The 27,931-nt window shown below is 46.0% G+C and overlaps 1 protein-coding gene across 2 annotated transcripts in view; it reads right to left on the bottom strand.

The window, feature by feature from the left end:
- Positions 1-2,175: 2,175 nt before the first annotated feature.
- Positions 2,176-27,931, bottom strand: part of PSEN2 (presenilin 2) — a 575,466-nt gene continuing 549,710 nt past the window's right edge. For both annotated transcript variants that reach the window (XM_085611985.1, XM_085611986.1), the window contains one exon: positions 2,176-3,399. In XM_085611985.1, coding sequence (XP_085468111.1) covers positions 3,244-3,399 — 156 coding nt within the window. In that variant the 3' untranslated portion in view covers positions 2,176-3,243. The remainder of the gene's footprint in view (positions 3,400-27,931) is intronic.

The raw sequence follows: 27,931 nt of genomic DNA, 5'->3' as shown, positions 1-27,931 counted from the left end.
GAGAAAATACCAGAAATAAAACAAAGGAATTGATACATTCTACTATGCACCAAAGACAAAGTGTAATGAGGGGACACTGGGATACTAAAAATAACTGGAGCTGAAGTGAAAGTTGCTGTGGGAAACAGTCGGAAAATAAAGGGGAGGATTTTATGGTGGAAATATAGTGAGCCATTGTGCCTAATCAGGATTCGAGGTTCAGCCATGTGCTCTGAAAATGGGCAGTGGTGGTCTGGTCTAACTACAGTGATAATGGATTTACAGCCTACGCTACCTGCACATGCCGAAGGTGAGACCTATTGATTCTAAAGGACAATTTAACCCAAATAATGATGCCAATTTGTCAGAAAATGTAGTAGCAGTATGTGGTGTGGAAGATAATGGTTCATCTCTACAAACATCAACAGTGAAAATGGTAATAGGTGGGGTGAGCTGGGGCATGCATGAAGGTCAGAGTTCTCATAATGTGGGTATACCTGTGAATTTTAAGGACTATTTGATGGTCTAAATTTGCTGAAAGATGAAGGAAATGTACTGCCATGTATTGCAATTGTAGCCTATTTTCCTGTTACTGTGTTTCCTTTCCTGGTTAACCCTGTTTTTCTAATGATGGTGTGTGCAAGGGCATGCTTATGCGTGCATGAGTTTAGGACTTTGGGCACAGCAAAGGAGGGAAGTTTGGAGGACTCGATGGGTAAATACATATATTCCCCCATTGCACTCATATCGAGGGTTAATAAACTTTAAGCACACTCACTTTCCTGTCTCTATATGAATACTGCATTCGCATAGAGGCTGACAAATGGAGGTGCCAGAAGGGAAACGCTTTAAGGCATTTATTTTGGGGCAGATTATTCCCACCTTTTGCCACTGATTGGTCAGTAAAGAGGGAAGCCAGTAAAACACACGCCAACAACGCTCATTTGGCCCCTTAAGATTTAAATGAAATCACTGTAGGCCGCCGTATCAGGATCCACAGAGAGAAAAGCATTAAACGGCGTCTGTGATGTGGCTTTAAAAGCATGAAATTACATTAAAATTATTCTGAAATCATCAGTTTTTGCTGAAGTTCAGGATGAGTCATACACATTTTTCCAGATGTTTCTGTACCTTTTCACTGGTTGTTGATGGTTGTGAGCATTTATCCTTATAATCATAATAGATTTTTAATGTCCAGTGCACTTTTATATTAGTTTATTATAGTTCAAAGCCTTATAAACCATAAAATAAAATAAATGCTAGTTGGGAGTATTTCTCTGAAACTTTGAAATATCAATATTTTTAGGCGTCTATAGGCACAATAAGAATAAATACAGTCTGATACATCAGTAAGGTAAACAGTGAACAAACTGTATTTTTTATGCCTGATAAGTACTGGTTTAAGACCCTATTTACACTCTAACAGACATGAACGGTGTTATACAGAGGAGACCATTATCCTAAGCTTATCCTGTGCTTTTCGTCTTTCTTTTTTTTCGGTATATACGTAGCCACAAAATCGGTACTTGGAACCAGATATATGGTTGGTAAAAATGGTGGCCATACTAGAAACTAGATATTGCTGGTTAAGGATGAGTCCACCTGGTACACTTCTCTCAATTGCCTCTAGTTTTTATGTGAATCAGCATGACTCAATCTAAGACCTCAGCCGCAGCAAGCACCGTGTTACTCAAACTACTTCTATTACAAAAGGGCTCTGCAAGACAATGCAATGCTTTAATAGAGAAATAAATCAGTATTGTAGCACAAATAGTAGGGCAAAGATTATCCGCAACAATATTTAAGACCTTGGCCTGCCCAAATTTAAGTAACTGCAAAAGACTCTAAAGGTGACAACCTGTACCATACAATGTCAACACAAAGTTTTCTTGCCCTGCCTTAGTCTTCTAGAAGTTTTACTTATTTGATGTGCAATCTGGACCAAAACCGCTGTCACAATAGATAACATCCTATACAGATGCTCCCAGTTTATATCCCCAGAAATATAAAGGTTTAGTATTTCATTGTGAAGGCTTTGGTCTTCAAGCTGTCATCTAACAAGCAAACCATAGCAAGACAATAATTCTCAACTGGAAGACCCACAGTTTAGTATGCCCTAACACTCACCACTCATGCAAAACTCAAACTCACACAACTAGATTTTTTTTTTTAAATGATCTACCATGAACAATACGGTTTGATTACAATCATCATTTACTAAATGAATGCAGCAAATGCTTAAATACTTGTGGGTGTAAAGACGACATAAATAGCATACAAATATCAACCATCCACAAAAATACTCTGGAATTGGCATTTCTTGCGGGCAATACCAACTTGAGGTTACATTTTAATGATATTCGAAGGAGTTCTGAAAAAATAAACCCATATCACTTCATACAGACTTACTAAACTCTTAAAATTGTACACAATATTTGTTAGTTTAACTTTTTGCATAATATATGTGGGGTCCCAGGAGTTCTGAAGTTTTTTTGCCGCCCCCTTGAGATAGACAGCTACACTGTTCTCGGAAATTACTTTGTGTTCACTGCTCCAGGCCGATGCTGTGCTCATATATAGGTAATGTCCGGTTCGATGTTTCAATACAAAATGGGTGACAGGATAAGGAATAATCAATCAGCTGTAGATATTTTCATTTTTCTAAACATGACTTTTTCATGTATTAGAAAAGTACTTAAAGTTACATGTCAGGAACGTTATCACATTTGCTCTGTAAAAAGTGATTCACTGATCTAGACCACCCAGGACGTTTTTCATTCTCAATCTTTTTTTCAACCACGGGACAAATTCTTCATGGTGATGTGTAAATCAGCTCAATCCAGCCGAAATTTTTAAATTAATCCCTTTGGCACAAAATCACATACACTGGTACCAGGAATTACATCCTTCCATCTATGAAAAATCCTAATTTATGTTCTCAAAATGTTCTGAAAGATTGCCAACAAGATTTCAACATAGTGAGAAAAAAAATCGAACACATCAGCAAAGCAATGACCTATGGGGTTTTGTCATGTTTCAGTCTAACAAAGTATGGGTTCTTGGCTGATGCAAAAATATACTCCTAAAAGGCAAATCATTCTTCTTTTGAGAAATGGATTTCGCTTCATATTCTTCATATGTTTCATATTCTTCACTTGTTTTCAAAAATATATGCAAGGTATTGTAAAACTATACAGCTTGATACATTTTACGTGGTACTTGGCGCTCCACAGTTTTAAAATGAACTTTACATTCTTCTTGACATTAAATATATAACTGGTGAGCTGCAAGGGTGTCCATGAACGGTTGCACAAGATAATCTGTTGAAAAGTAAAACACCAGTCCGAAAGTGATAGAAATTGGGAGAGCAGGTAATGCCTTCTTGAAAACAGCCAGCAGCAAGAGAGTCAAACATAAACCCTGCCAGAGAAAAGGAAGAGTTTGTCAAATGCAAACTAAATGCGGATATGTATTATCAGAACATAAAATGAAACAAATACGCATTTTACAAATTCCTCTCATAAACCAAAGCATTTATTAGAGTGTAAACAGCTGTCTACAGTAGGATTTCTGAAATACCCTTGCAACAGTATCTCGTGTTACCTGGATATTGCAATGGAAGTACAATACTGCGAAATATGGCTACATATGCAATACTTTACCACTAAATGAAATAAATGCCATGCGTTGTACACCAAGTACATTTAGTAGTACAGCAGTAATACCTGGTTTCCCATCCCGGATGAGCAGATCTTGCCTCAGAAGAAGGCAGATGACTTTCTTGTGAAGAAGATGGAGGATATCTGAAAACGGAACATAGGAAGGCCAGGCTCAGCCCCCCCGGGTGACGGACCACCCAATGATGTCTCTGGCCTTCTTTGGAGGGATGGCGTGAAGAGGTTAATCACCACATGGGAGGAAGATGGCTGTTAGGCCTTGCTCACTTACTGACAAATGTGTTTGCCTATTGCCTCAGAGCCCGACTACAGATACCTCCTTCGCACGTGCGCTCATAAATGAAATCCAGTGACTCCTATATGCTAGGGTCCCCTTTTCTCTGCCTACATGGCAAACCTTTAAAATATTTTTCTCCAATATTAGTGGAGTGAGTGCAGACATGCACTGAATTTCTGTTCCTGAGCAGCACACCCAAATGGCACATGGCATATATCTTGATATCAGACTGCCGACCAAACTGGAAAAGCGGGAAAGAGGAAAGGAAGCAAAATGGAAAGGTCATGAGCAAGGGCACACGATTGTTCATTTCAACTACATAAGAGTTTTTGGGGCGTAAAGAATCAGGATGTTTTATATTTGGATACAGCCATTGGCTCACTTTCACTCACATAATACAAGTATACAATGCCCTAGCAATTATGTTGCCACATGCTCCTGTTTCTGTGGCAACCATGTAGTGAACAACAAATAGGAAGAAAAAAAAAATCAGCACTTAATTTTACTAGTTAAGTTGTTCACAATTTTGGGTTTCTTCAACTAACTGACAGTGCTTGAGTGACAAACGCAACAAAACATAAGTTTACTGGCTTGTTAAGGCTTAAGATGTAAATGTTGGTGGAGCATCAGATAGGTCAAAGGTCATTCAACTTCATATTTAATGTGGACAGAGATCCTGAATCTCACATTAACGGGATCTGTACTACAAACACTGATGTTTAAGTGTCTGTTATATGAGCCGTAGACTCTAATAAGGACATGGGCTTCCATTAGACTCCTTGTAGCAGAGACGTGCAGGGGACAACTACGAGCCCTATCCACGAATACAAAACAAGAGATGATGGTCTAGTATCTTTGTTACTTGATCTGAAGAATGACTTGTATTGAATTTCCAGATTCAAAGGTAACACGGATTATAGCAAATAGGTCACTCTGTCAACAATTACAATTTACCTGCTTTAAAATACTCCCACCAAGTATGACAATTTCATTTTCCCTCACTAAGAAATCATTATTCTCTCACCTTCCTAAAGAAAAGATTAGGTAATTTACACTTCCGATGTTGAGAATGTTACCTTGAGCACTGGTCACGCCCTCCCTTACTCCATCATAGTAAAAATCAAGGCATTTTTTCGATTCTGACATTACTCTGGATCTTCAAATTCTAGAGATGTAAACCCCATGAAGTCATGAAGTGTTTCTCAATGAAGAGGTGATGGAGCAGGGTTTCGCAAAAATGAAACCTGCTCGGATCATGTACCCCCATAATATGTACTAACAAATAAGTAGATGAAGATAAATCTAACATGCACCCACATAAACACAGGGGAATTGCTTTGCGCATGTACTAACCCGTAATCACATTGTATTGTAATAACTGTTGTGTTTTTGAAGAAACTAAGAAATTGCATGAGTAGGCCGCAAGGGTTTCAGTATTTGCATGTTGCATTCTTGCTTCTAAAGTAATGGTTAATGCTGCTTGCTTGCATATTTGCCAAAGCTAGGTAACTTTAACGGGAAGTAGAGAACGGTGGGAAGTAAACAGTGATGGTTTCATTATCACATAATTTATAAATGTTGATTTCTATCCACTTTAGTGTGTTGAGTGAAGACGCCATTTTATTTAACTTAGCCGAAGTGGGAGGGGGGATTGCTAGAAGCGAGTTCGTCCTGCATTGATGGAGAGCAAGTGACGCTGTGCGCAGAAGAATACATAAAGGAGTGAAGGCCAGTGCATGCATAGCCTGCCAATTACTGAACAGGAGCGTGAGACCAGAGACGACCCAGCAAAAGAACTGTGTTTTCTTAATAACATTATATAAATTGTTGCAAGTACATGAACATTTTAATAAAGTTATGTACCAGACCCTGGGGAAGTTTGCGTACACAGGAAATAGTGAATAAAATGCAGACTCATAATGGTGTGACTGTACCACCTCCCCAGCTCACCAATCAGTGTGCAAGTTAGAGCGTAAATGCAACATTTTTAGGGATGGACTGTCATTTTAGACTATATATTTAGGGACTTTAGGGGCGGGGTTAGGCAGGAGGAGATATTATTGCTGTTGGGATGCTGCTAGAGAGAGAGAGAGAAGAGGGGAAGATTCGCCGCCATCTGTCGGTTTTCCTGACAGGCCTAGCTGTTCCCCATCTTATCCTGTACCTGTCCAGATTCTCCACATTTTCCTGACGATTCTTTTGGGAATCTTGGTCATCCCTCAGGACCAGGGGGTGGTTTTCCCAAATTTACCTTCCGTCTACTAGGTTCATATATAGATTAGGGGTCCTATTAAAAATTTTCTTGATTTTATGCATTCGAATTGACCTTTTGTCTCTCCACCTGTCTACTCCAACAATGAATGATTATGTATTTCTTTAAATGAATCTATTGTCTCTTCATCTATCTTTCTGTTCGGTATTATATTAGTTTGGCATAAATCAAATTTTGCTGAACCCTTGTGTCTCTTACTCTATCCACTCCTTCATTGTACAATTTCGTTGAGAATTTGAGTCAAGATCTATGTATTGAACTGTCTTTCCATGAGATTTGGTGTTTATTTCTGTAATTGTGACCTAATGCATTATGAGCATTTACTTTGAAATCTTGGATAAAATTCATTTATTAAAAACTAATCGTATGTTTGGCCCCCCAAAACAGACCACAGATATAAGAGGGCTATCGCGTGTCCTTTGAGCCATCGACTCCATATGCAGAGCAAAGAGGAGGGGAGACAGTGGGCAGTCCTGTCTTGTACCTCTCCGGATTGGGAAGTGGGCGGAGGTATATCCGTTCACCCGCACCGTTGCTCAGGATCCACTGAGTAAACCCATTAGGAAATCCAAAGTGCCGAAGGGTTTCTCTCAGGTAGGGCCAATGGACCCTATCGAAAGCCTTTTCTGCATCGATAGATAACAGTATGCGTTCTGTATCAAAGCGCTGTGCTTATAGATAATATGGAGTAGTCTCTTCGTATTGTCGCCGCATTGGCGATTGGGAAGAAACCCTGCGTGGTCTGGATCTATCAAGCTGGGAAGGAGAGGGGTCCGTCGCGAGGCCAAAATCCCAGTGAACAGTTTTATGGTCAACGTTCAATAAGGAAATCATTCTAGAAAAAGTGCATTGGTGTTTATCCTTGTCGGGCTTGGGTATAATGACAATTGAAGCTCCCAGCATGGTCGGCGGGAGCGCGGCAGAGACCCCACCAGCATTGTAGACTCTGGTGAGTATGGGAGCCAGAATGGGGCAGAATATCTTGTAAGAACACGCGGAGAGCCGGTCTGGGCCAGGGGATTTAAGCAGCGTTTCCTGAGAGAGAGAGCAGACACCACTTCCTCAACTCGGATCTGGGAGTCCAGAGTCGCGGCCTGATCATGCGTTAGTCTGGTGTCCGCGGCCTCCTGGAGGTAACAGGCAGGGGCATCTGGGAGAGGTCTGTGTAGTATTGGCGGAATGTTTCGTCTATATGCAGGCCCTCAGTCTGCTCCGTGCCAGTTGAATCGACCACCGATGAGACCTCAGATCACTGTCGTTGGGCCCGCAGCCGCTCACATCTTAAAACCTATAAGTCACCCCTATAGCAGGCCATTGCAGTCCTGAAGGAAGGATGCTTGGTTCTAAGTGAGAGAGTGCCCCTGCATGAGCAGGACACCCCTGCAGCCTGCGGAGACATTCTCCCGGCCTGTCAGTGAAGCAGCCATATACTATATAGAGGGGCACCGCGTAATTACGAGATGACCATCTCGAAAACAGCTGCAACGAATCCCATCATGTTTGGTGTCAAACATGTTGGAATCATACCCTCACAACGTAAACTGTGTGGGAGGTATGATTCCAAGCACTGCCCTCCATTAGGCTCTCAGTGTTCCCGGTGCCAACCTTCTAGACCCGTGCAAAATAAACAATTGATGTACGGAATGCTGGACAATGCAAACATTCACCCCAGTCACAAGGATCTGGGTTTAATCCATCATTCTTTTTCTCACCACACCACCCAAGTTTGGACCCAGCCATATGTAAATCAGTCTTGACCCTGTTCCTTATGGGAACAGTCCAGCCCGAACTGCCAAGCCAGGTCCTCCCTGGACCGGAAAAAAGCATCCTGGGACCGGTTTTAGGGTATCACCCTTCATCAGCCAGGCTAGCTTGAATCCAGAAACCTTCTAGACCTGGACAGCACAAAATGGTTGCTACCGACCAGAGAAACATTTATACCCTCCTGCTGCTGAGCCACGCTCGAACAGAGAAAAGGTGGAACAATAGGCATCCTGTCACAGGGAGGTGTGACTACCTCCCAGACAGGATTCAGTGTATTGGGACCGGGTGGGTGCACTTGTCAGTGCCAGAAAGTCTACTTGAGGGGCACACTTGGTGTCCCCGTACATAGTCCAGTTCAAACAAGTTCTGGGAGCCGCTGGCTCCCACTCTGGTGTGAAACTGGACAAAGGACATGGGAGTAACCTCCCCCCTGTCCAGGCCCTCCCCTGGAAGGGTCCCTTGAATCCTCCCATCCCTTTCCCTAGGGTACTTAAGGGCTTATCTGGGTGTCGGTCCCTAGATTCGTCGTGGGATAAGCTTCAGATTAGACACCACTTTTTCTTCTACCGTCTTGGCACTCTGGACTTCACTGGACTTCGTTTGGGCCAAACGTTATCTCCCTTCCAGTCTGCTGCATTGTCTGTGCCTGTGCTTCATACAGAAACCTTCCAAGGCCTGTGAAGCATAAAATACACTTGAAGGAATCTCCCTTGGAGTGAAGGAGTCCCTCCCCTGCATTCACAGGCACCGTAACGAAGTCAACCGGTCTGCTGATCCTGAGCTTCTCCAGACTCTGTAAGGTTCTGCAACACAGGTGGTGGTTTTCCACAGCTCCTGAGGCTTGCCTTGTCCTCTCACTGAGTTTGAGGCCAGTATTTCTCGTGGGGGGCTTGCAATAACTGAATCCCTGTGCACCGCGTCCAACTTGCAGTTGCAAAGGTTTGTTGGTTTCCTTCCAAGAAGATCATCGGGCTCCAAGTGGCCCCTACCTCGAGCATCTCCAGTGACCACAATCTTCAGCCATACTGCGTTCATCGTGGCCTGCATCTTTTGGTGAGCTGCTTTAGGTTCTCTCGCGACTCCAGCGCCTCCGGCCTGTGGGTCAATTTGAGGGTCACACTTGTTTCTTTTGGGTTCCCATGATTGCTTGGGGCCTGCCCTGATTCCCCTGCTTTTGGTGAGTCCCCTGGACCTTGCTGGTCAGACGCTGCTCCTTCTTTGATTCCTGCGTTGGTTACATTTGCCAAAACTTGTTGGTGCTCCCGCCAGACACCGACCCATCAGCACTCGACATCCTTCGTGGGACGGCTCGTGCACAGCTACTGGTCCTCCTCAGTGTCGCCTGGTCCTCACTGCTGCAGATATAAGGTCCTCATCACCCATCCTGCAACACCCGACATTGGAGGGCATTTGTCTTCCAAATCTCCTGGTCACTCCTGAGTGATATAGACTCTGTCCCCTCTCATCTAGAATCCTCCTTCGGATTCCACCAGACACTTTCTCTTTCTGCAACGGTGGCACTTTTCTGAAGTCCTCCATTGGGATCGATGGCGGTTTCCGACACCACTTCACACGTATGCACCCGGCTTCCCTGGTGTAGGTAATGTGGGTACTAGGGTAAACACGGGTGGGGTGGCTCTCCAACCTTCTGTCTTCCACAGGAGTTCCTCAGGGTCCACTGTGAAGAGTCATTAATCTTTAAAAATCAAACCGCTAGAGGTGATTCATGTGTTTCCCCAATGAAGGAACTGTGGGGTGCAATAGTAGACATTAATCTTGACTTGAGCCAGGGTTGTTACGAAAATGTGTTCCACTCACGTTATCGTAATTGATTGCTATGGGGTCAATGTCACTTTCAAATGTAGTCAATGTACCTTGCTATATACACTGTCACAGCTGTGCAATAAAAATAATTTATAAAAAAAACAAAAATCTAACTGCTACTTGCACATAGAGTTGTACGGAGCACACAGTTGTGTTTCCACACTGCACACGCTTTCCGTGGGGTCCCTATCTACTCACCGTAGGTGGTTCCTTGGTTCCCTAGCACGTCTACGTCCTCTCGACCCTGTCTTGATCCGAGTCGTGGTTCTTATACCACTTTCTTAGTAAATATTTATCAGTTTCATAATGCCAACATAATATTGTTCCAGCTCCAGTTTCATGACAATGGATATTAATAAATGCCTTGTACATAATGCAAGTAGCACATGACATGCAGACTCTCGGTAATGTTTACAGTTTGATCACACAAAGTACATTTACATTGTGTGCTTCCTCTCTCATTACATCTCCAACACCTTAATTTGCGCATCGAACAGTGCCTAATACTAGTGACAGTTCTATTCGTAACATCCTAAAGTGTGTTTCCAAGTCTATTGTGTGGATAGAACATGATCAGCCAATACCCGCTGGTTCCAGGCCAGCTTCCATCCGTGCATCTGGTGCAGCCTGTGCTATTGCTGTAAACTGTTTGAACGGGCCCCAAATGGCATGTTGACGGGCTGTACTGGGCAGTGTGGAGGCGTATACGTCATAGTTCAGATTACAACATGCCATGCTATTCAGCCAGTCTTCACTTGTCAGCGCAGCCCTCCTCCCCCACTTCAGCGCTATTTCCCTTTTCGCCAAGAGTAGTCCAACAGCGGTGAATTTCCGAACAGCCTTCGGGACATTTTTCACATATCCCAAAAGGGCCACTTCCGGAATTGGGGATAATACTAAGCCCGTCATTTTCCCAAGCAGATGGTGTATGTCGGTCCAGTATGAGCTAATTTTGCTGCAGGTCCATGTAAGGTGAGCTAAGTCCACTTGCGAGGATTTGCATTTTAGTCAGCAGTGGGACCTGTCAGGGTCTAGTTTGTGGGACATCGCAGGAGTAATGTAGATTCGGTGCAGGAATTTGAAATGAATGAGTTTGTGGCGGCTATTTAGTGATAGCGTCTTAGTTTGCAGACAGCATTCAGCCCATTGGTCATCGGTGATTGGATGACCTAGATCCTTCTCCCATGCGGCCCGTACTTTAGCATCCCGTACTGGGACTATCTCCATACAGGATCTATATATTATATTTAGAAATTAAATGTTCCCCAGTATCTCTGTCTAGAACTATGGTTAAGGGGGGGGAAACGGGTCGGGTTCTACCGGGTAACCAGGGAGCTGGGCCTTAACTGCGGCACTAAGTTGCGTAAGTATAAACTGGTCCATAAACAAAGCACCCGCAAATTTGTCTCCATCAGAGATAGAGAAGATTTGTCCATCTATATAAAGGTCCCCAATGGAGGTCATGTCGAACCGTAAAAGAGTGCGCTGCACTATTCCCACCCTTGTGATGGGAATCCACCGTGGATTCGGTAGTGATAGATTCGGGGGAGTATAATGGCGGTGAGCCCAACATCCGGACCACTTTTAGCAAGGCCCAGCTTGTTGTGGACACCATTTAAATGTCGAGTGGGTCACGCGGGTAGCCCAGGGGCAAGACCGTTCGTAGCATGTCCGTTAGGACTAGATCTGCCTCGAGGCGCAAGTAGGGAATTCGGGCGTCTGGATGGAACCAAGTGCAAGCGTAGCTGCATTGTGCGACCAAGTAATACATCTGAAAATTAGGAACACCAAAACCGCCCTTGTGGTTCGGGAGTGTCATGATTTCCCAGTGGACTCTGGGGCGTTTGCCCCCCCCCCCCCCCCCATGTCAGCCTAATAAGATGAGTGCAGATAGTCAAAAAAACGATTTGTCAATGGAATGGGAATGTGGTTGAATAAATACAAAAATTTGGGGAGTACAACCATTTTTATCAGTGCAATTCGCCCAGCAATTGAAAGCGGTAATCTATTCCACCTGTCCACCTGCTTCTCCAGCGTGTGTATCGTTGTACCATACTTTGATAATATTATTTCGTTGGTATGTACATGCATGTTTATGCCCAAATACCTAACCGAGTCCGAGCACCAAGCCAGAGGCTATTCACACTCCCCTCGGGTCGTACTCGAAGTGAGGGGAAAAATTACAGACTTATTCTAATTAATACCAAGGCCAGAAAAGCCGCAGAATCTGATGATTTTCCGGACTAGAGGGTCTAAGTTATCTTGGGGATTCCGGACGTATAAGATAATATTGTCCGCATATAAAGACGCAAGCAGTGGCCCTGTGTTAAACTGGAGCCCCCTATGAAGGTGTCGTTCCTGGAAGTGTCGAATGAGGGGGTCCATTGCTAGAATGAAGAGCAGCGGGGACAGGGTAGCCCTGTCTAGTACCGCGGGAGAGGGTGAAGGACCGGGAAAGCGTGCCATTTAAGTGCAGTATGGCTGTTGGGGCCGAGTATAACAGCATTGTAAGGTTGATGAACCCAAAGGGCATGCCCAGTCTGCGCATGACCGTCCATAGAAGAGGCCACTCAAGGGAATCAAACGCCTTTTCAGCATCTAATAATACTGCCGCGGCCGGAGTGGCTGGGTTAATTCTATGAAGAACCGCTAAAAGCGTACGGAGATTGAGAGAAGTAGATCTGCGTGGGACAAACCCCGACTGAACAGGGGATATGATTTTGTCCATCAGAAAAGCAAGGAGCGGCTAAATAGTTTTCGCTAATATTTTATAGTCAAAGTTCAGGAGGGATAACAGCCTTTACGAACCGCAAAGCAAGGCATCCTTGCCTGGTTTGGGGAAGTAAAACCATCACTGCTTCTCGCAGGGCCGGAGGCAGCTGGTTTCTCTCTAAGGATTCGTGATATACTTCTATAAGTTTCAGGGCTAGGGTGTCTTTATATTGCTTATAAAAGTCCTCTGTGAGGCCGTCAAGGCCGGGGCAGACGTACCATTTAGCGCAGCTGTGGCATCTGTTATTTCGTCTTTCGAAAAAGGTTCTGCGAGGAAATCCTGCATATATTTCTCCAGGTACACAAACGCAATTTCCTCAAAGTATGCTTCGCGTTCCGAGGAGGTGTGTGTTGGTTTGGAGGTGTACAAGCGTGCGTAATATTCTAACAAAGTGTCCCTGATATCGGACGTGCCTGACAGTATAGTCCCTTTGTCAGACAGGAATTCAGTAATGCAAGCCTTGGAGTACGGGGGCCGTAACAGTTGTGCCAACGTGCGCCCTGGATGCTCGCCCTTGCCATATCTGCATGCCACTGCATATTTACTGAGGAAGTGTGTTTCCCATTCTGCTGCCTCCCGGAACTCCACTAGAAGGCCCAGTCGATGCCGCTCATCATCGGCGGAGTTAGGGGAGCAAAGCATAGAGGCTTTGGTAGCTAAAAGCTGCCACTCGATGTTAGCTAATGTCTTCCGCAAATCTCTCAGGACCCCAGCATGCTTAGCGATGGCCAACCCGCTAATGTACGCCTTAAAAGCATCCCAGAGAGTCGCCCATGTGTCCACCGACCCCGTATTTAGTTCAAAATATTCCTCAATGGCATCTCCAATTTCAGAGATAAATAAGTGAATGCCCTCCATTGCCGTTCATGGTCTTCAGATCTAGGGAGACGAAGCTTCAGCACGACTGGGGCATGATCGGAATAAGTACGAGGAAGTATGTCTATGGTATTGTACCAATTGGTGGGGGTGGGGGAAAGTAACCAAAAGTCTAATCTGGTCCAGGTGTTGTGTTGGGCCGAGCAGTGTGTGAACCCCGGATTCGCAGGGTTATGTGTTCTCCATGAATTAGAAAGTTAAAATTCCACACAGATGTCCAACAAAACTTGCCGTGCCCGAGGTTTGGGGGGCGCTACATTTGATGAACTATCAATGGAGCGGTTTAGGAGTAGATTGAAGTCCCCACCCATCAACAACCCACCCGTGTTAGTTTGGCATCTAGCTCATGGAAGAAGTCAGGGCTGTCAAAATTTGGGGCGTAGACACACACAAAAGTGACAGTGTGTCCCATCACCCTACCAACCACTATAGTGTATCGCCCTTCATGGTCAGTCAGGCAGCATGTCAAAGAGAAAGGGAGATGTTTGTGGATGAGGATCGCGGTACCCCTAGCATAATTACTATAGCTAGAGAAAAATCGGTAAGCCCCCCCACCCCGTTGCAAAATGTGTAGAGTCTGCTTTGGGCAAGTGAGTCTCCTGTAAATAGACTATGTCGATATTATGTCGCTGCAAATAGTGTACCACGTGTTTGCATTTTTTAGGGTTGTTAAGCCCACGCACATTCCAAGAGATAAGCAAGAGAAGTGAGTGATCAGCTATTTCAGGGGCAGCGGCCATGTGCGTCTAATGGAAGATGAATGAAGAAAGTCGTAGTGGCTGACCATAGGCGACTGTCATGTTTGGAACTGGAACCATAAGAACTTAGAATGTTGTTGGTAACTTCCCCACCCAACCTCGCGACCCAGCTCACAAGGCAAAAAACCAAACAACCATGTATCGAATGCAAACCAATTGTATAAACAAAAACCAGGACTGACGCTTTACAATCTGTGAAAATAACAATGTGCTACGCATCTAGGGGGGAGGCAACGCTTCGATGGTGCCCAGCAAATTGCAAGATATCAGTGCTGAGCTATGTGTACTGCCCCAATCGTGGTAGTAGCAGAAAATCGAGCCATATTGTACACATATCATGCAACTATTACAGACAATTATTATAACAGTTCCAGCCTGCCAATCATTCACTTGAGAAGAGCTAAACACTGACAACAGATGCGCTGTGTGGGGGTGAAGGGGCTTGTCCAACCTCACTCCGTGGGCCATCTGAAGTCTTAAAGGACCTGCAAAAAGCTTGTGCGTTGGAAGGATTGTCAAAAATTCGGGAACGCCCGTTGACCTCCACCCTTAAACGGCCCGTATACAACATTCCATATCTAAGGCCCAGGTTCTGTAGCGTCGCCTTGACACCTGCAAACTTGCGGCGGGCCTCCTGAACCATGAGGGTGAAGTCCGGGTATAATGAGATTGATGACCCCTGCCACTTCAGCGCACCCCGTTCCCTGGCGAGCCTCAGCGCAGTGTCCTGGTCCAGAAAGCTCATGACGCGAGCTATTATAGGCCTAGGAGGGCTGCCAGGGTTGGGTGTGGGACCCAATGACAGATGTGCCCTTTCCACCACAAATCCGGGGTTGAACTCCTCCTTCCCAAATAAGTCCACCAGCAAGATTCCAAAAACACATCCATTCTCCCGGTGTTCGTCGACTCCGGAACACCAGTAATACGGCGGTTGTTGCGATGGCTGCACGCTTCCAAGTCCTCATTCTTGATGGCAATGTCCTTTAGGATTTTTCCACTCGCTCCAGCCTCTTCGTCGACTGCGCAGAGCTGTCCTCCAGGTCCGATATCCGCCTTCCGCTGTATCCAAGCATCTGTCGTGGATGTCTAATTTGGCACCCCTAGTATCCAAGCGGCTCTCCAGCTTATCAAACCGGTCGTCCAATGCCTTGAACCCAGCCCTGAGCTCTGCCAATAGATCGGGATTGGACGTTGTCGGGTCTGTGGGCGCAGTTGAAACTTGGCCACCCTCAGCCATGTCAGCGCCGCGATCCTGTACTACCTCCGTGGCCACTGGGAACGTGAGCATCCTCTGCTTTGGGTCTTTCCTACCCATAACTATGGCGCCCTGGTATGGGGAAGATTGTGCCACCTACAGCGCCAGCAAGTGCAGCACAAGATAGGGGCACCGTGTGGCGGAGTCAAGGGAGAGCTGGTAAGTCTACTGTAGGCAGCCACGCAGTGGCGAAGATCAGGTAGCAGCCTGTAGTTAATCTGTTGCGGTGCAGAACTGTCGTGAGAGACAGTTTTTGCAGGCCCAGTCCACGGACGGCCAAGATTTGGAGGACACTTCCCTCCGCGGCACTCCGGCAAGGGCCCCAGCAGGGCCGGCACGCAGGCCAACCCCTGGGGGCTGTAGGCTATGCAGTTGAGGAGTGGGCAGGCCGTGATGCAGGATTAGGCCGCAGGCCCAGGCAGATGGTGGAGAGTTTGTCTGGGCGGTGAAGTTGTGGAGCCGGAGGCGGGGTCGTGCTCAGCCGTAACCAGGCAGGTCGTCGCGCTAAGAATAGCTTGCCCGCTGTGCTCTAATTTACTCACTCCCCTCCCACAAGCGATTGCGGACGGATGGCCGCCTCCCAGGCACTCACGAGGACCCTATCACCTCTGAGGCCTCCGGGAGCGCTGCCGATGGATTTCACGGCCCCCCGCTAAGGCCAAAAAATTTTTGGGGGGTGGGCTCGCAGCAGTCATTGTAAGCTGGTAGGCGGGAGGGGGGAGCAGTATGTGCACTCACCGCTTCTGTGGCTGCGCCCAGGATTTCGTTCACCGCCCTTGCGACGGGGTGGGGACGCGCCTCTGGATCGTGAGTGCCGGCACTTCAGGAGGCCGCGCCGGAGGACGCCATCGACTTCACCCCTCCAACGCCCAAAGCGCCAGGCACTCTAGTTGCGGGCATCCTGCAGGGTCAGAATCAGATCCATAGACGCACTAATGGAAGCAGAGTTCGTGCCAAGCATTTTGGCGGCTCGATGGGCTGGTTGTGTTGGAGTCGGACATGATCTTGCAGGGCTACCATACGGAGCTTCAGCGCCGCGCGGCCATCTTGATCCGCGGATTGGCCATGCCCCCTTCTTAGTAAATAGTTTGGTCCCCCCCTGGGGTCCACTGTGTATTTCGTGATATTTACTGTGTTTCTTTGCTAAAGTATAGTGGGCCTTGTGTTTATCTCTGTGTAGGAGATATGTGTACATACTAGAGAGTATTATATAATAAATACAGATTTCTATAAATACTTGATGTGGTTCTCTTCACTTATTTTATACTATAAGATTGCATTCTGGTAAAAAAAAAGCTGCTTTATGCTCCTTCTGGACTAAGCCTGAAGGCTGCTCTCCACAGCTACCACTTAGAGAGCTTTCTAAGGTTGTCTAAGACCGCTTAAATCACCCTAAGGGTTGTCTGGACAGGTGCAAGGTGCCCACTGACATTAGTGGACATCATATACCAGGCCAGCTTCTCACACCCGGCAGTCATGTAAGGAAGTTCTGTGCGTCCAGCGGAACCCCGCCGGAGATAGTGACAGCCGACAGGCCCCGGTTACTCACCTCATGGGGGCTTGCCGCCGCCAATAGGTGGGGTCCTCCCATCATCCAAATGCAGGCGGGCCTCTCAGGTCTGCACCAGGCCGAGGATCCGCCGGGTGCCTTCAGAAGGAATGCTAAATATGGCGTAGATAAACAGTGATGGGGGAGGGACCACACGATCCCAGTAGCTCAGGCCGGCCACATCAAGATATTAGACTGGCCCCGGAGACCCCCGAACGGGAAAAAGTCCATTCCAAAGGGGTGTAAGGTCAAGGGCCACAAGTCAGGCGTCCCCTTCAGTGTCGAAGGGGGGAAGGGAGCAACACAGATCACGGCAGGGCAGCTGCCCAAGAAGCAGGTTGCTCCCCCTGATGGGGATAAGTGCGGGCTCAGGCAGGTCTAGCAGCCGATGTGGCGTTCTGGACAGGTGGGCCCGGTCCACACCCGCTCCCATCTCCTAAGCAGTGCGGCCCGTCGGCTCAGCAGAACCTCAGGGCCCAGTAGGGGTTGCGGCCTCAGGGAGCAATCTGTTGCAGCCCCAACACGTGAGCTGAAATGCCTGTGGGCCCAAGCTGGTCCGGCCACAAGTGTGGCTTCACAACCAAAGGATCCAGAGATGTGGGCTACAGGGCCAGTTCATCGACAGCGCTCGCCTTCTTAACAGCACTGCCCGGGCTGCCCAGCAAATCCCAGACTTCTGCTGTGGTTGCGGCCTCCGGGCAGGCCGTCGCAGCTTCGGCAGTGGGGTCGGGGAGCGAAGGCCCTCATCGAAGGGCACTCTATCTGCCTCCAGACAGTCAGGACCTCCTAGCAGTGGGGAGTGCCGCAGCTGCGCCAGTGACCCAGGGACGCGGCGCGAGGAGGGAACATGGTACAGCAGACTTGGTGAGCCCCCTCTCTCCCCACCTTGGGGTGGCTCCAGAAACAGAATCTCGTCGTAGGGCGGTGGGAACAACGCCAGTCAATCAGCACTCCCACGCAGCCTCGGGAGCCGGCTGGTCATTCGGTTCAGTTCAAAAACTTTATTTGTTATGTATAGAACAACCATAAGAGTATACATACATTGAAAACTGATTGCATTACGCATTAAAAAAAAAGACAAATAGCATCCAGTGCGCAACATGGGGCCAAAATTAATCACATCTAAAAACGTACATATGTTCCACTAAATACATTATATATAAAAAGAATCGGGTATTAAAAAACTAAGCAGGTAACACGTGTACTACGACATGGGGCCAAAGTTAATCACATTTAAAACACTTAAAATATATTTAAAAGACAGCACAAATTCTTAAAAGACGTCGGGGGTTCGTTGCTATAACGATGCAACAATACTCTTGCGTGCATTAAAAGCATTTATAATAATAAGTGCTACATTGAGCAAACCCCGGCACTGTTAAGTTCAGACAGGTATGTTATTGCAGCAAGATGTGAACCACTGCCATACACAAGTAAAAGTGGTTTTAAGTAGTAATTTCTAAAACCTGTGTAAAAACCACAAAACAGTATAAAGTGCACAGTGCTCTGTTTGCTCTGTCTGTCACATGGACAAGGAATCGTGGCTGGAGGACAAATTTTCATATTAGGGAAAGCCACTAAATGGTGAGCGATTCCCAATCGAAATTTAACGAATACAAAACGGTGCATAAGATTGGGAATAAATGATAAGTGATCTTGACAGCCCGCATTGGAGGGAAGTACTAAAAAAAATTTACAGTTGGTTTTCTACATTAACAATCAAGCCGAACTTCCCTAAAGATACTTTAGTAGGGTTTGTCCGTATTGACATCTTGAAAAATTTACTGTACAATGAACAGATATAGCTTAACCAGGGAACTTTGTTGCATTATCCAGGGTAAAACAGTCTAAAATAATTGACTTTGTAAAACTGGTTTCTTCCTTAGACCATATGGAGTGCCAGAGCAATAATGGGCGAGATGCAACTATATCTATATGATACTGTAGCCCCACTTCTTTGTGTATAATTTCTGAAGATGCAGAGGTGGGTAGACTGAGGAGGCGTTTGAGGTAACTATTTTCCTCTGTCTGCAATACAGAACAATTATGCTAGCCCCAAATACCAGTCCCATATGTTGCAATCGATAAGACCCTTGCCCTATAAATAGATGCCATCTCCTTGACCGGCCTAGAGCCCAGTTTTGCTGAAAATCTAAAAATACAGTGGGTACTACTAGTCATTTTGCTCCTGACATTGGTAATTTAACGAGTCCACAACCCGTTACCTGAAAAGTAATGCCCAGGTAGCGAAAGGTATCAACCGGGTTCACAGGCGATTTATCCTTTAAAAATGTTCTACTTTGTTTTTCCTGGGCCCCACAGACCATAGTATAAGTTTTACTTTTATTAATCATTAATTTCCTGGCTGCAATAAAAACACTAAAAGCATTCATTAAACGTTGCAGTCCCACTGGAGTCCTGGCCAACTGGACGACGTAGTCTGCATACAAAAGTACTGGTATGGGGCGCCCAGCTACTTGGGGGGCATCGGCGGGCACTACTTGTAAGGTCTCATCTACCCCATTAATGAACAAGGAAAATAACAGTGGCGCTAATACACAGCCTTGCCGAATGCCTAGCTTAACTACAAAGGGATTGGTGTATTCCCCCCTGGGGCCATAGAGGTCTTTGCTCGTTAGATCCTCATATAATCTGGCCAGGAAATAGATGATTGGCCTGGGTGCCCCCATAGCAAGCAGAGTACTCCAAAGGATGGTATGCTCTACTAAGTCTGAGGCGCTGCTCAGATCAGCAAAGCAGAGATATAATCTGCCGCCTTTGGCACAGGTGTACTTGCCTATGAATAGATCAAGGTTCACACATTGCTCTATGGTCCCCAGGCCTTTCCTGAAGCCGAACTGAGCAGCTGAAAGTATTGAGTAATCCCATGTCCATTCTTCTAGTCTTTTTTGCAAGACTTTACTCATCACTTTCACTGATGAATCTAAGAGTGAAAGAGCCTATAACTTTTGGGGTCTGAATTGTTGTCCTTCTTAAAAATAGGAACTATAACCGATGTTCCCCATGTTGGCAGAATCTTTGTCTCCGCAGCCATATTAAAAACCATGGTTAGAATTGGTATCCATAACACAACGTTGTTTTACAAAACATCCACAGGGACCCCATCCGGCCCCGGGGCGTTGCCCCCTTTGCTTTCTTTCAGAGCCTATGACACTTCTTGTAACGTGATATTTAGGGGTGCATATAAATATAACGATTGTTCCTCATTTCGAATAGTTATCGTTTGTGTCATACCTGAGCTAAATATACTAGAAAGTGGGCAACCCATGTGTCGCAAGTAACACGTGACAGCAATTCGAGGAAGGATTCATCCTTTAAGACAGGAGAGTCAACAGTACCCCAGAAAAGTTTGCTATCTTCTGTATCTGCTTCTTGGGACAGTTTCAACCATGCTCCGTTTTGTAGTTCTTTTTTTCTAGCTAACAGGACCTCTTTGTGTTTAAATCTAAGGGATTTGATCAATAAATTGTCCCTCGGTCGCTTATAGAGAGCCAATTTCAAGTCCCTAGTAGCGGTAGTACAGGCATGGTCGAACCAGCCTTCGCGTTTCGTTGGGCCAGTTCTAATAGGACAAGTCAGAAGGTCATCGATTATAGTAACAATACCACTACTGTTAAGAAGTAACTGGTCAGGGGTAACCACATCATCTAGACAACCCATTATATAATTATAGCACCTAGTACAAATATCTAGTAGAACCGGGTCTGGTACACTACAATCTACTTGATACGGGTCCCATTGGGTCTGAGTGGGGCAATATTAGTACCACGACTAGGGCAAGTAACAGAAGACCTGGCCCAAAAGAAGACTGACAGGATTATACAGTTATGGCCGCTTATGCCTGGGCGTGCAACCCATAATGGGTCACACCACTTACATACGTTAGCTGAGATTAGAGCGTGGTCAATAACACAGGACAAATCTCTCCCTATAAAGGTTGGAATGTGTTTCCCATCACTATACAGGGCATTTATTTTCCAGTGATTGAAGATCAAACTTAGTGATCATAGAATTTAATAAATTACCATATTCATTATGGGGGAAATGCAAATATCCAAGTCTAGCCTCATCTGACATCCCACATACCCGTAGGGGCATGTAAAGAATGTTAAAATCTCCAACTCATAATAGTATAAAACTATTTGTAATGGACTGGACAAGGGCCTCCAGACCTCCTTCGAGGGCTAAAACTACCCTCCCCCGGGTATTATTAGAAACATTATTATAAAAATTAACCAGGACCATGTCCTGACCTCCCCTGAATGACAACCATAGGATTAATAAGTGGGGGCCAATAGATATTTTCCTCTTTAAACTTACAGAAAGTTTGTTTAATATTAAGACCATAAGCCCCCCCTTTAGCTCTCCCTGCTACGGATGGTTCAGCCTCCAACCAGTATGTTGTAAAGCCCTCAAAATAAACAGGCTCGGTACACCATGTTTCTTGGATGCATAATATATCCATGTTGCTTATAAACTCCATCCATCCTAGGGTACCCTGTTACTTTGCTAGACATCCTACATTCGAAGTCGCAATTCTATACCCATTAGCCGTCCCTCCATCACTTCTTCTATGTTGTTCTAAGTTGGATGGGGGAGTTGCTACATGTGTAAGATCTACCGCACCCTCACAAGGAGGCGGTGGGAGGGGGCCAATAAGACGGCAGTATCGCAGTGGCCCCCAGGGGCCAGATGCATATCATCTTCCCCCCCTTCGTGGCCCCTAGGGGCCAAATGTGTATAATCTTCCCACCCTTCACAAAATGAAAGCACCTTCATTGTAGGTTTCGGTCGATTATCATATAGATCCCCACAATGGTGGAGAATACACACTAGTTGTTAAAATACCCCTCACACACCAAAAGGGCCCTTGGTGTCATGCTTCATCATAGGGGTCTTCCCGCCCCTCTACGGGACGGGGCGTGCTACGACCTACGTGTACGTGGGAGCACTGTTATTATGAGACAACTATGTGTATTGTAGGGTGTGAGAGGAAGGGTCAGGGGTGAATGGAGAAACACAGTGAGGTCGTATTAAGGAGGGCAGTGAACCCGGGAGTCATAGCCTATCAGGCACTCCTACGACCCGTGCATCAGGCTCATGACGCTGTAGAAATTACAGATATCAAGTATATTGGCCGTGAAGACCCATTGAGGCATTATATACATAACACTTATAAGATCATTTTTTTCTTTTACACGACAATTCTTTCACGTTATTACACAGCACTGTGAGTTTAGGGAGGGATCCTTATGGTCCTGAAGAAGAAGCTTGGGGAGCTTCGAAACATGTCGGCAGACATAGGAGGCACAGCTCATTGAGGCATATATACCTCCCCCCCCCCACTTTTTATTAATACCAGCTCATAGGTATATTAAAGTCTTCTAGACCGACGAGCCAGGTATTTTTTATTTCACTTTCTCCATTCACCCCTGACCCTTCCTCTCACACCCTACAATACACATAGTTGTCTCATAATAACAGTGCTCCCACGTACACGTAGGTCGTAGCACGCCCCGTCCCGTAGAGGGGCGGGAAGACCCCTATGATGAAGCATGACACCAAGGGCCCTTTTGGTGTGTGAGGGGTATTTTAACAACTAGTGTGTATTCTCCACCATTGTGGGGATCTACACTTTGTCTGGGGAAATTCTAACATACATATACATCTGAGGGTGGATCACTATGTTTATTGATTGAATCTTGGGAGGACGTATCCACCTCCACCACTCGGGTTGAGTGGTACCTCTCTACTCCCCACTTTGTTTTCTTTACGATTATCATATAGCCCATCTCACGTCAATCGATATCCTGGAGGTCACTCAATGCCTGGTATGTGTCGGAGAACACAACTGATTGTGATGGGGGTATGCTCGAGCGGGGTGGTTAATTAGTGGGCTTAGTCTAATTGTGTTAGGTATAGAGGACTGGAGGTGCCTATAAAAAAAAAAACAATGGCTGGAGTGACATGTTCTAATCTGATTGGGCGTGCCATACCTCCCCCATAAGAATACCATTGGCACACCCTGGGTCCCTGAAATTAATTACTATACAATCTCCATTGTGGTTTTTCCTCAAGAGGCCAATCCAGCCTACTCATCTTATGAACAATATTTGTTGAGCGTTCCTTACTGGAAAATGGCAGTTACTGTTAAGCCAATGGATTACCCTATTCTTTAAGGAGTCATAGGGTTCTATTTGGCCCGGCCGTAGTGGGGGGGATGTTAACTATGACTGCTACATAAAGGTATTTGGATAACATAGCCACTATGCTTACAGAGGCAGCTCAAACCCAGGTATTAGTGCAACCCACCCATTTTCTGCTGGGTGCCACAAAGCGCTCCGCTTTGCGTATCGGCCTGAATATGTTTCTAGACCTAGCCCTTGCCAAACGCAAAATAGCCATGACATGGAAAGCCCAGGAAGGCCCTAGCGTGCACTTGTGGCTGCTAGATCTCCAGAAGGAATTGATATCGGAACACACAAACCAGCTAGCACACACTTTGCGGGCGCTGGCGCCCCCACGACAAAGCCCTACCCAATGGAGAGACTACCTGTCCCTAATTGAGACCAAGTTGGCTGAGACAAGTCCTCCTTCTTAGAAAGTGCCCGCAACCCACCCTTCCTCTCTCTTCCTCTTTCTCCCCTTCTTCTTCTCCTCCCTGTCGTTCCCCGCCTCCCCCTTACCCTCGGTGCCCCCACAATAAGTGCTTCACCGCGCATGTCTATCTACATGCATTATAACCATTGACATGCTGCACTGACGGGTGCACTTTGAACTGTACCGACACGTACGGACCGACTTATAGTTCTAGTTCTTTTTTCTCTATATGTTATTTTATATTGATGCCCACATGTGATAATATGTTGGAATAGATCAGTGTCATGGGGAAGGATTCTCCTATAACTTGTGTGTAATGTATGTAAAAGTATTTTACTGTCGACATGTATGGCACCGCAGAGTACAAGATGGAACTTTTTTATCGATGGCTGGGATTATCCGGGTATCCCCCCTAAGCCAATCAAAGTACTGACATTGTAATGTTAAATGTTGGAATATGTTGTTATGCAGATGCTAATAATATTGTGTTGTGGAAAATCAATGAAAATCATTTACCAAAAAAACGGACTGCTACATAGGGGACACATTCTGGGGGTAAATTAATGGTGGTCTTGGCATCTGCGACATTAGCTCTTATTATGTTAGCAGTACTATCCTTTGCTGGTATAGAAACTCGTTTGCTTTCGCTATGTGCTGTATACGTGGTGGTACCATTGATTAATCGGGGTTGGGGCTTTATTTGGGATACAGATACTGGTAGTCCCATGTAATCCCTAGAGGGTGCTTCAGTTAGGGTGCCTACAATCCCTGGCTTTAGAATGTTGACACTTAAACTCATTACATTATCCATTGGTAAGTCAGTCAGTCAAGATAGCTTTATTCGATTTCAAATTTAAAATCATAAAAGCGACACACAAATACATACATATTAAAAAGTAAAATGGAAATCGAAAGTAGATAACAGCTCAAGTACATCATAGTCGGGGTAACCAAGATAAAAACAAACTCTGGACTTAATTCATCGACAATCTGCAGCGAATGGCGAATTTTAAAAAGTTGGATAAGGCAATGATAGTTATTTCATCTTGTAATAAAAGCAGTTTTAAAAAAGCAGGTCTAAACTGCCTTAGACCCCAGGTCTTTAGGAGGGGAATCAAATATTTCCTTCTTCCCCATGTATAAAATTTACAGAAAAGAACACAATGTATTTGCGATTGCATTGCAAGATCATCACATGGGCAATTAATTAGATTTTGAGACCAATCATTTCTATCTGGGAAAGTTATCAACCGATAATAGGTCCCAACTCTCAAGCGAGCTAACAACATTCTGTCGTAGCTGGAGTGATCAGGAGACAAATATAGCTGTAGGCCAGGGGCCTGTAAAAGTAAATTGTGTTGGGATACAGATATCTTACTTTTCTCTTCATGCCATCGTCGACTTTCCAGGAAGTCAAGACAGCATTTTTTAAAGGCCTTCCTGGAAATCGAGGTTAGGGAACAAGGATTATCAAAAAAGGTTGAATGTCCCATGTTGATCATAAACTCTTTTACATAGCCAATCCAGGGGATGTCCTTGCATCTCTCTAATTTAAAGCAATCAATCAAAACAGTTCTATTAAAAACAGTTTCCTCTGTAGTCCATATCTTGTGCCATAGCAATAAGGGACTAACTTTGATTAGATCAGAAATGTAAACCAAATCTAATTCCTTATGGCAAATAAATGTGGAGGTCGAATTGGGAACCGCTAACAAATAACGCAGGAAATAATTTTCTTTTACTTGAATCTCCTGACAGTCAGCGATACCCCATATGCCAGAACCGTATAATGCAGTTGAAACACATTTTGAATTATAAATATCCATTAAGATACGGACAGGCCTACCCCCCCCCCAACTTATTGGCAAACTGTTTTATTGCACCTAATGCACGAGCAAAAGCAAGGTTCCTACTCCTAGTCGCTGCTTTCCGGGTACCTTTTTCGTTAAAAACAATCCCCAAGTATGAAAAAGTACTTGTAAGTCCTATCTTAGACTTTTCAATAAAAATGTTACAAGGAAGTTTTTTCTTCGAAGAGCAGCACATGGAAAATGTTTTCCCTATGTTTATTTTTAGGCCTCTAGAACTCATAAAAGATGAGAAACAAGTTAAAGCTTTTTGGAGGCCCATTTGGGTTCTAGCCATGATGACTGCGTCATCCGCATAAAGTAAAATGGGAACCGCCGTGCCATCAATTTGAGGGTAATCTAATTTTTGTGTAATTAAAAATTCCGCCACACCATTTATATATAGATTAAAAAGAAATGGTGCCAGGATGCAACCCCATTGGTAAGTTAGTTGGTAGAGTTGTGGATGGTGCTATTATCCTGCCAGCCCGGTCAGGCCCTTCCTCAGTTTGTCCCAGAGACATGTTAAAATCGCATGTCTTGATCTGTTTAACTTCGGTGGACAAAGCCTCTAACGTTTCAAGAATTGGTGCTAGCAGGACCTCTAGTCTGGTGGAAGTTTCGTTCAGTAGTGAGGCCCATTGTGAGTCCCCCAAATCACATGGTATGGTCCCAGCCCCTATACTAGAAGGGGCTGGGATCTTAGGGGCGTTTAATCTTCTGGGACCTCCAGGGATAGGAGGGGTCTTTTTGCATTTCCTTTTCGTGGTAGGAGGATTGAAAAGAGTGGTGCTGTTACTAGGGGAACGTGTTGTCTCATTGATTGCGGGGGCGACCAAGCTATCAGTGCCTCTCGGGTCGTTATCTTCCCTAGTTGGGCTTTCATTTGCAGGCAGTATAGCTGCGGCATCCCTGGGGGACGCAGCAATATCACTCCCTTGCCCTCCACCTATAGACTGGCGGCATTCAACAATATCTATCTCTTGAGACATCACATTAACTGCCCTCACCAAAAAAGAATCAATGGTTGATCGACCACTATCAGGCACTGGCGGGGCATTACCTGCCTTACGTTTACCCATGGCTACCTGAATATTAATCCAAACTGTGTGAAGTATAAGCGGACCAGATATAAAAATAGCAACCAGGGAAATCCCAAATAAAGAGGTCTAATGGTTAGTTACGCTAAGGGGAGTATGTTCCACTTTTACTAGTAGGGAGACACAACTTAATACCACGCTGCTACGTGCCTATGTCTCTCCTGCATACTGAACATTGGGGGCAGACAAGTAAACAGTACCTTTTAATAAGAATGGGGTCCAAAATGTCAGAGGGATTGCCCAGCCCGGCCTTCTCCGGTCAGTGACGAGCAAGGACGGGCTTGCCCTTGGCCCGGGCTTTGCCCAGGCACGGCCCGCAAGCGTCTCGCGCCGTGGGGGAGAGGCAGCGCTTTATGCACTTTCCCCTCGCTAGCGGCACTGGGTTGAAGGAGCGTTGCATCCTGGGACTGGTAGTCCCCCACCAGGGTGATGTGTGTTGGGGCTGATACAGGCAGCAGCTGGCAATGGAGAACCCTGGGACTACGGTCCCACCAGGGTTTGTAGGATCCAGGCGATACCCCCAAACAGCAGCGGGATGAACAGAAAGCAGCGTAGCAGGCACCCGCGCCGCGGTGGGTGAGGCAACACTTTGTGCTCGAAGTTGACTCTGGCCCCTCCCCATCGCTAGCAGCACCTGGTTGATGGAGCGTTGCACCCTGGGACGGTTAGCCCCCCCCTTCCAGGGTGATGTGTGTTGGGGCTGATACGCGCAGCAGCTGGCAATGGAGCACCCTGGGACTACGGTGCCACCAGGGTTTGTAGGATCCAGGCGATACCCCCTAACAGCAGCGGGATGAACAGAAAACCACAGAGCAGGCTCCCGCAGGGGTGAGCCAGCGCTTTAAGCGCAAAGTTGACTCTGGCGCCTCCCCCTCGCTAGCGGCACCAGGATGAAGGAGCGTTGCACCCTAGGACTGGTAGTCCCCCACCAGGGTGATGTGTGTTTGGGCTGAAATGGGCACCACGGTCCCACCAGGGTTTGTAGAATCCAGGCGATAACCCCAAACAGCAGCAGGATGAACAGAAAACAGCAGAGCAGGCTGGTCAGTCAAAGAGGGTCCGGTAGGTGAGCATGGACTAACACATCCCTGCTCGCTCCGGCACCAAAGCCGCACCCGGCCTGTAGTTTGCAGGCCCTGTGGAAGCCTCTCCAGTCTCTTTGGAGTATCTATTGCACTGGGCAACTTCTGGGTGCCTTGTTCGGCAAGTCAAGGCTGGTGCAGCATAATGGAGACTCTCTGATCTGGCAACTCAAGGCATGGATGGATGGGCCCTGTCTGCGAGACCAAGTGAAAAGAAGGCACGTCCCACTCCGTTGCCATTTTAACCACACCCCGTAATTTATAGTTAAAAAATAAA

This window comes from Triturus cristatus, chromosome 6 (genome assembly GCF_964204655.1).
Source record: "Triturus cristatus chromosome 6, aTriCri1.1, whole genome shotgun sequence".
Taxonomy (NCBI): Eukaryota; Metazoa; Chordata; class Amphibia; order Caudata; family Salamandridae; genus Triturus; species Triturus cristatus.
Note: the sequence above shows the minus strand (reverse complement) of the source record. Positions and strands in the feature narration are given on the sequence as shown.